Source organism: Salvelinus fontinalis, unplaced genomic scaffold (genome assembly GCF_029448725.1).
Source record: "Salvelinus fontinalis isolate EN_2023a unplaced genomic scaffold, ASM2944872v1 scaffold_0573, whole genome shotgun sequence".
Taxonomy (NCBI): domain Eukaryota; kingdom Metazoa; phylum Chordata; class Actinopteri; order Salmoniformes; family Salmonidae; genus Salvelinus; species Salvelinus fontinalis.
Window position 1 is genome coordinate 88,747 of NW_026600782.1, and position 9,567 is coordinate 98,313.

General features: G+C 41.3%; 1 protein-coding gene across 2 annotated transcripts; it reads left to right on the forward strand.

The window, feature by feature from the left end:
- The first annotated feature begins 407 nt into the window (after positions 1-407).
- Positions 408-7,283, forward strand: LOC129846521 (zinc finger and SCAN domain-containing protein 21-like). Of its 2 annotated transcripts, none has more exons than XM_055914452.1 (4): positions 408-917; positions 1,353-1,444; positions 1,580-1,757; positions 2,429-6,076. In XM_055914452.1, exons 1-4 carry the CDS (start codon positions 695-697, stop codon positions 2,788-2,790), a joined length of 855 nt encoding a protein of 284 aa, XP_055770427.1. In that variant the 5' UTR covers positions 408-694; the 3' UTR covers positions 2,791-6,076. The 2 variants fall into 2 exon arrangements, with proteins under 2 accessions (XP_055770427.1, XP_055770426.1); XM_055914451.1 differs by lacking the exon at positions 2,429-6,076 and adding an exon at positions 6,084-7,283 and having other exon boundaries at positions 413-917.
- Positions 7,284-9,567: the final 2,284 nt, after the last annotated feature.

The following is a 9,567-nucleotide window of genomic DNA, read 5'->3' on the forward strand; positions in this document are numbered from 1 at the left end:
TCATGAATTGTTGATTATTGGAGTCTGGTGTGTTAGCTGGGGCTGGGTTAGGATGACCTAAAGGTTAGGATGACCTGAAATATTCTGCTTTTACAAAATGTGATGCTGTTTTCAAATGAAACACAATACCTTGCTCTTGTTAAAGCTTTTAGAAATATTTTGTGACACTAATCAGGCCCTCGAGGACTGGAATTTCCCAACCCCGCTGTAAACAATAGAGCAAATGCATCACATTCAAATAGCACTTGATTATTTGTAGTGCTTTACACTGAGTCAAGTAAATATATCAGCTTATTGTTAAATTATTATGACGTTCTTTCCAATACAAAAGTGTAGTAACTGTTGTTTCCAAACTGCGTTACCCACTCCAGTCAGCAGATGGCGATTTGCATCTTTCAGGGTGATGCGTCTTGTGTGACGTATAATGGACTGGACGGTACGCTTCTTCAGGAACAACAACACGGCTACTCTTTCAACCACCTCGGTAGCTTGCTAGCCAACATTAAACTGAAAGATTGACGCTTTAGACCATGTTAATGTACATTAGCTAATCCCAGTGTTTTAAACACATTTCAGTTGACGTATCAACTGGTTGACTAATTTGCTTGTTCAATTGCAAACTTGTTAAATATTGATACTGAGGTTAGCACTAGGCTAGTCGCTAATGCTAACTAGCTAGCTAACATCCCTGATCATGAGTTCACACAACTACTTATCCCCTGCTAAAGAAGAGGAGGTCTGCTGTATGGAGAAAGAAGCTCTGGGGCTGAACATTGTCGTGGAAAATGAAGAGGATGTTATAGAGGAAACAGAGGAAGAACCTTTTAGAGAGGAAGATGATGCTATCTCAATAAAGGTGAAGGAGGAAGACGTCTTGGGAGTGAAAGAGGGGGAGACAGAATATCAGATTAACACCAGTGAGTACTGTCTTAAACACAGAGTCACACACTATGCCGTTGTTGAACTAATGTGGGGGTTTTAAGGGGCATTCTACTGAAGTTCTACACTTGAATATGTTGTTCAGTACTGTAGGAATTGTTAAAGGGGCCATCTGCCTTTGTTAGTTTTAATCTGCCATTGGTACATATATTTTGGGGACTTTTAAATTAGATTTATTGAATTCTCCATGTGGTCTACATTAAAGTGCACCTCATCTAGTATAACAGGCTTTTAAAATTCAATATTGGAGCATCATTTATCAAAGGGACGCGAAAGGCACCCATTTCGTGGAACTACCCCTTCACATTTGCATTTTAGGCCCTGTTTAGAGATATTAATGCCTCTTGTAAGACCCTATGATTATAATAGACGGTCGTAAGTTTACCATCTGTTTGATGTTCTCGTTCACACAGGAGAGAGACATGACTATTGTGGATCCTCTGGGGAGCCTCAACAACATCCTGATGAGTCAGAGAAGAGTCTCTCCAGATCAGAACACCAGATGGTACAGCTTGGTCTGGTCTAGCATACAGTTTGCTCTATCTGGGTCTGGGCTGTGTTTCTGTAAAGCACTTCATGACAACAGTGGCATCAGCATCCATAATGATATGTGTCTGTGTCCCCTCTTTATGGTTACCAGGACAACGCTAGCCCTTCCTCCCTCCCGGAGTCCCCGTGTCATGCCTCTCACGGTAGCACCTTACTGCTGGGTATGAAGAGGTTGTCTGTGCTGCTGGTGGACTGCAGGAAAACAACGGGTCTGAGTGGAACTGTGAGAGGAGGAGAAGAGAAGAAAGGATCAGATTTGACACATCAAAGTAAGTGCTGTAGTTTAGTTTGAACAAATACAATAGATCTGCCCACTGGTATCTGTTACCAGGACAACCAGCAGAGTTCTGTTAGTTGACAGGAAGATAGACTGGTATCTGTTACCAGGACAACCAGCAGAGTTCTCTTAGTTGACATGAATATAGACTGGTGGATATGGATGTTATGAATATCATAACACTGAAAAAGGTTTCTGCCAATGAAAAGAGAGAAACCAATAGACTTTAAAACCTTGATGAAAGTTAGCTTTAGAGAGAAAGTTTCAAGATGATCCAATGTAAGGTGCTTGTTTTACAAAAACTTTTCCTTAAAACATTATGGATGTTACATTGCCTGTCCCAGTCAAACTCCTATTTTTACAAGACTGTAGAACAGGCAAGCAAAATTCCTGATAGCAGTGGCGGACTGGCCGTCGGGAGCACTGGGACATTTCCCGGTGGCCTGAGGGTCGTTTTGTTCTGCCATGAATGGTCAACTTGACCAGTGATAATATAGCAAACAGGAATGAGTTGATGGAGAATCCATGCATCAGGCGCGACTCTCACGCTCTCGTTGCAGTGTCCACGTGCCAAAAAGGACATCAGGTCTCTCAAATTTTTTCCAGCGCTGTATTAATGTAGCCTAGTGATCCTCTAATGATGAGAGTATTTTCTTTGTAAAGGTGGAGAAGGAAGCAGCAGCAGCACTAGAGCTTCAGGTGCACCTGCAGAACTGGAGATGGTGGTCAGTTCAGAGTCAGACTCGGAGCAGGAACCTTCAGGTGCTCCTGCAGAACTGGAGATGGTGGTCAGTTCAGAGTCAGACTCAGAGCAGGAACCATCAGGTGCTCCTGCAGAACTGGAGATGGTGGTCAGTTCAGAGTCAGACTCAGAGCAGGAACCATCAGGTGCTCCTGCAGAACTGGAGATGGTGGTCAGTTCAGAGTCAGACTCAGAGCAGGAACCTTCAGGTGCTCCTGCAGAACTGGAGATGGTGGTCAGTTCAGAGTCAGACTCAGAGCAGGAACTTTCAGGTACAACTTAAGAGCACAAACCTAAACATGGAGGCTACGATTTTAGATTAATATGTGCTTTATTTATGAGATTATCAGTAGGACTGTAATCGGAGGGCATACAATCGATGGCGTGCACAAGTAGTACACGTTTAGGTTATTTACAATGTTAATCTCATTCTGCAGAGCAACCATATGTGCAGAGAGAGAGAGAGAAAGAAGTTCAGTGCCCAGTACAGGGATAATAGAAAGGGACAGCGAAAGCACTGAAAATCCATTTTATTATTTTGCCCAAAACAGCAAATAAAGTAATTGAAGTCATCAGAATGTCGATTCCGCAGACAATTGCTGTTGAAGTGAGAAAGGCAGGGATGTTCTCAGTACAAATGGACACAGCATTTAACATCCAAAGACCAGTGTGCAGTAGTTCTGCCATATGTCACTGATGTTGTCCACCAGAGACTCATTGCGTTCATTGACTGAGTCATCGACTGGACAGTACTTTGTGGACCTTGTGAAACAGACCCTTGAGAAGATGGACATACAGTTGAAGTCGGAAGCTTACATACACTTAGGTCCACAACAAAACCTAATATCTAACAAATTCCACAACAAAACCTAATACACACAATCTAGTAAAGGAATGAGAATATATAATTATAAAACATATGGATGAGCAGTAACAGAGCGGCTAAGGTGCAATAGATGGTAAAGAATAGATAGTGAAGGATACAGTATACAATATATACAGTTGAAGTCGAAGTTTACATACACTTAGGTTGGAGTCATTAAAACTCATTTTTCAATCACTCCACAAATTTCCTGTTAACAAACTATAGTTTTGGCAAGTCGGTTAGGACATCTTCTGTGTGCATGACACAAGTAGTTTTTCCAACAATTGTTTACAGACAGATTATTTCACTTATAATTCACTGTATCACAATTCCAGTGGGTCAGAAGTTTACATACACTAAGTTGACTGTGCCTTTAAACAGTTTGGAAAATACCAGAAAATGATGTCATGGCTTTAGAAGCTTCTGATAGCCTAATTGACATCATTTGAGTCAATTGGAGGTGTACCTGTGGATGTATTTCAAGGCCTACTTTCAAACTCAGTGCCTCTTTGCTTGACATCATGGGAAAATCAAAAGAAACCAGCCAAGACCTCAGAAAAAAAATTGTAGACCTCCACAAGTCTGGTTCATACTTGGGAGCAATTTCCTAACGCCTGAAGGTACCACGTTCATCTGTACAAACAATAGTACGCAAGTATAAACACCATGAGACCACGCAGCTGCCATACCGCTCAGGAAGGAGACGCGTTCTGTCTCCTAGAGATGAGCGTACTTTGGTGCGAAAAGTGCAAATCAATCCCAGAACAGCAACAAAGGACCTTGTGAAGGTGCTGGAGGAAACGGGTACAAAAGTATCTATATCCACAGTTAAACAAGTCCTATATCGACATAACCTGAAAGGCTGCTCAGCAAGGAAGAGGCCACTGTTCCAAAACCGCCATAAAAAAGACAGACTACAGTTTGCAACTGCACATGGGGACAAAGATTGTACTTTTAGGAGAAATGTCCTCTGGTCTAATGAAACAAAAATGTAACTGTTTGGCGATAATGACCATCGTTATGTTTGGAGGAAAAAAGGGGAGGCTTGCAAGCCAAAGAACACCATCCCAATCGTGAAGCATGTGGGTGGCAGCAACATGTTGTGGGGTTGCTTTGCTGCAGGAGGGACTGGTACACTTAATAGATGGCATCATGAGGTAGGAAAATAATGTGGATATATTGAAGACATATCTCAAGACATCAGTCAAGAAGTTAAAGCTTGGTCACAAATGGGTTTTCCAAATTGACAATGACCCCAAGCATACTTCCAAAGTTGTGGCAAAATGGCTTAAGGACAACAAAGTCAAAGTATTGGAGTGGCCATCACAAAGCACTGACCTCAATCCTCTAGAAAATTTGTGGGCAGAACTGAAAAAGCGTGTGTGAGCAAGGAGGCCTACAAAACCTGACTCAGTTACACCAGCTCTGTCAGGAGGAATGGGCCAAAATTCACCCAACTTATTGTGGGAAGCTTGTGGAAGGCTACCTGAAATGTTTGACCCAAGTTAAACAATTTGAAGGCAATGCTACCAAATAATAATTGAGTGTAAGTAAACTTCTGACTCACTGGGAATGTGATGAAAGAAATAAAAGCTGAGATCATTCTCTCTTCTGACATTTCACTTTCGTAAAATAAAGTGGTGATCCTAACTGACCTAAGACAGGGAATTTTTACTAGGATTAAATGTCAGGAATTGTGAAAAACTGAGTTTATATGTATTTGGCTAAGGTGTATGTAAACTTCTGACTTCAGCTGTATATACAGAACTAAAATATAAACACAACATGCAAATATTTCAACCATTTACTGTTCATATAAGGAAATCACTCAATGTAAATAAATTCATTAGGCCCTAATCTATGGACTTCACATGACTGGGCAGGGGCACAGCCATAGGTGGGCCTGGGAGGGCCTAAGCCCACCAACTGGGGAGCCAGGCCCAGCCAATGAGAATTTGTTTTTCCCCACAAAGGGGCTTTGTTACAGAGCTAAATACTCCTCAGGTTCATCATCTGTCTGGGTGGCTGGTCTCAGACGATGTGGAAGTCCTGGGCTGGCGTTGTTATACATGGTCTGCGGTTGTGAGACCGGTCGGATGTACTGCCAAATTCTCTAAAACAACGTTGGAGGCGGCATATGGTAGAGAATTCAACAGCTCCAGTGGATTTTCCTGTAGTCAGCATGCCAATTGCACTCTCCCTCAAAACTTGAGACATCTGTGGCATTGTGTTGTGTGACAGAACTGCACATTTTAGAGTGGCCTTTTATTCTCCCCAGCACAAGGTGCACCTGTGTAATGATCATGCTGTTTAATCAGCTTGATATGCCACACCTGGAGGATGAATTATCTTGTAAAAGGAGAAATGTTCACTAACAGGGATGTAAACAAATTTGTGCACCAAATTTGAGAGAATGAAGCTTTTGTGCGTAAGTGAAGAATTCTGTGATCTTATATTTCAGCTCATGAAACACGGGTCCAACACTTTACATGTTGTATTTATAGTTTTTGTAACATCTTCCCAAATCGACAATGGGGAGATCTTACTGTGCTTTGTGTCTGTCTCTAAGTTTTGGACTTCCACACAAAATTACTTCTTTACCTATTTTAGGTTTAAGGAAGTGTGTAGGTCGCGTTCTGTATCATACAGCTAGTTTTATCATGTAGAGGTTTCATTCAGGTCTCTCTTTAAATAAACACTGTCTTTGGCAGGAGAAAAAACAAACCCGGAGGAACCAGGGACATCCAAACCAGCAAGACAACACCTCTGCTCCCAGATTGTAAGGAGTTTTACCAAGTTAGGAAGTCTGAAAAGACATGAGAGGAAACACACAGCAGAGAAGCTATACCATTGTGCCCAGTGTGGAAAGAGTTTTAACCACTTAGGAAACATGAAATCTCACGAGCGAATACACACTGGGGAGAAGCCATACCTTTGCGCCCAGTGCGGAAAGAGTTTTAGCCGCTTAGGACAACTGAAATGTCATGAGCGAATACACACAGGGGAGAAGCCATACCATTGTGCCTGGTGTGGAAAGAGTTTTAAGGTGTCAGGAATGCTGACAACTCATGAGCGAATACACACAGGGAGAAGCCTTTCAAATGCTCAGACTGTGGGAAGACATATTACTCATCACAGTCACTTAAAAATCATGTGAGAATCCACACGGGAGAGAAGAATTACTTCTAGTGTGTACATTGATATTTCACTTCACATTGACCTAATTACTTCTCCTAGTGTGTAAATTGATATTTCGTATCACATTGACTTAAAATTCATCAGAGAACATACACAGTGCTCCCATTGTCTTATATTGTTGACTCAGAATGTGTTTACCTGTTTTTACCATATGAAATTGAATTGTACAAAGTAGTCTTAAACATATATTTGTATGTTTTCATTAGAAAACATGAATTGAATATGGAGTCTGTCAGTTTGAATATAGAGTAGATCAGATTCCATGGGTTTAAATGGTCCTTTTTTAAACTCTGACTGTGTGTGTTTATCTGGGTGTGTCTTTCCTCCAGCACTACAGATAGTCAGGTGATATTTGGATGTGATGCATTTGTTCCATTGTTTACATTTGCATTGTTGGCCCGCTGATGATTTAATAAAAATAAAAAAAATCACAGACTCTGTAATGGAAAATGGTAATTGTATGTGTCCACATATCTGAGTATGTGACGAACCTTGTGAAACTGTCCTATTATAATCTCCTGTTCCTGGGAGTATCATCCTGTGTTGCAAACCAGCTGCACCTGTGTCCTTGTATGAATAAAGTCCCTCCCAGGAACAGGAAACTATAAAGATATGTGCTCATCACCCAATGCTTCAGGAATTCAGACTGTCCACACTGCGCTGTGTAACTCTGTTATTCTCTCTGAGCTCAGGAATAAAGAATCTTGGTTTGACTTGGACTCCAGCAGGTCCTTATTTTATAATATCCACCACAACTCTCCCACGGATTGCTGTTTATCATTGTCTCAGTAAAGAGTTCTTTGTTAGACTTTCCTGGGGGCATTTACAAGCCTCCCACTGGTTGAATAAACTTTGTTTCCACGTAATTTCAACAAAACAAATCCATGTGATGATGTTTGATTAATGTGGAAAACTGATTGGATTTTGAAAAAGCCATCGACATCAGGTATTTTTTATTTTAACTGGTAATCTAAATCCAATGACAGGTGACATTTTGTGTTGATTTCATGTTGAATTCACTTTCGTTGACGACTCAAAGAAATGTAAATAGAAACTAGATGTTGAACTGACGTCTGTGCCCAGTGGGCTGGTTTGAATAAGTAGCAGGTGTTGGATCAATATCCACCTTAGTAGCTAAGTTTCCATGTAATTTGCAACAGATTTTCATGTGAATATTCTAAAATCTGCATTAAACAATATATGCTTTTTTCCACAAGAAATGTTTCTATCAGACACACTTATTGCTGATCAAAGGCTTTACGACACAAAAAAAAGAATTTTGCTGTTAAATTCACATGTACCAAATGGAAAAATACAAGTTAAATGGGTTTCAATCGCATTTTCAACTCTACTGATGGTTTTAAAAACTGTTGAATTATATAGAAAACATGCTCTTGTCCCGTGCACTGTAGTCAGCAGCTCACAGATACAGTGTTGGTAGGCTACCTACATGATGAGATTATTATGGATGAGAGAGATATTATTTTATTTGTCAAATGGCAGCCAAGCATCAATCATCATGTCACCAGAATAAGACCATCAAAATGTATTGGAAAGGAGCATCAAGCTCATCACATGCAGTTTCACCACCCTGTGAAGTTCATAACTTATTTTGTCTGTAGCCTAATAAACTGCATGGTTTCCCAAGTCATAGAGGGAGGACCACACAACATATCATGTGTGTGTCTTTAATATGTGGGGTTCTTTAAGGTTTTTAGCATGATTGCTTAACTAACTATAAACAAGAAAATATCTTATGTATTAAAGTTTGAATTTATGACTCATGTGAACCTGCATTGTACAGTATTCTCAGAAGCCTGACTGTTAGGGTGCAACTCAAATCAAATCAAATCAAATTTTATTAGTCACATACACATGGTTAGCAGATGTTAATGCGAGTGTAGCGAAATGCTTGTGCTTCTAGTTCCGACAATGCAGTAATAACCAACAAGTAATCTAACCTAACAATTCCACAACTACTACCTTATACACACACACAAGTGTAAAGGGATAAAGAGTATGTACATAAAGATATATGAATGAGTGGTGGTACAGAACGGCATGGCAAGATGCAGTAGATGGTATAGAGTACGGTATATACATATGAGATGAGTACTGTAGGGTATGTAAACATAAAGTGGCATAGTTTAAAGTGGCTAGTGGTACATGTATTACATAAAGATGGCAAGATGCAGTAGATGATATAGAGTACAGTATATACATATGAGATGGGTAATGTAGGGTATGTAAACATTATATTAAGTGGCATTGTTTAAAGTGGCTAGTGGTACATTTTTACATAATTTCCATCAATTCCCATTTTTAAAGTGGCTGGAGTTGAGTCAGTATGTTGGCAGCGGCCGCTAAATGTTAGTGGTGGCTGTTTAACAGTCTGATGGCCTTGAGATAGAAGCTGTTTTTCAGTCTCTCGGTCCCTGCTTTGATGCACCTGTACTGACCTCGCCTTCTGGATGATAGCGGGGTGAACAGGCAGTGGCTTGGGTGGTTGTTGTCCTTGATGATCTTTATGGCCTTCCTGTGACATCGGGTGGTGTAGGTGTCCTGGAGGGCAGGTAGTTTGCCCCCGGTGGTGCGTTCTGCAGACCTCACTACCCTCTGGAGAGCCTTACGGTTGTGGGCGGAGCAGTTGCCGTACCAGGCGGTGATACAGCCCGACAGGATGCTCTCGATTGTGCATCTGTAGAAGTTTGTGAGTGCTTTTGGTGACAAGCCGAATTTCTTCAGCCTCCTGAGGTTGAAGAGGCGCTGCTGCGCCTTCTTCACAACGCTGTCTGTGTGGGTGGACCAATTCAGTTTGTCCGTGATGTGTACACCGAGGAACTTAAAACTTTCCACCTTCTCCACTACTGACCCGTCGATGTGGATAGGGGGGTGCTCCCTCTGCTGTTTCCTGAAGTCCACAATCATCTCCTTTGTTTTGTTGACGTTGAGTGTGAGGTTATTTTCCTGACACCACACTCCGAGGGCCCTCACCTC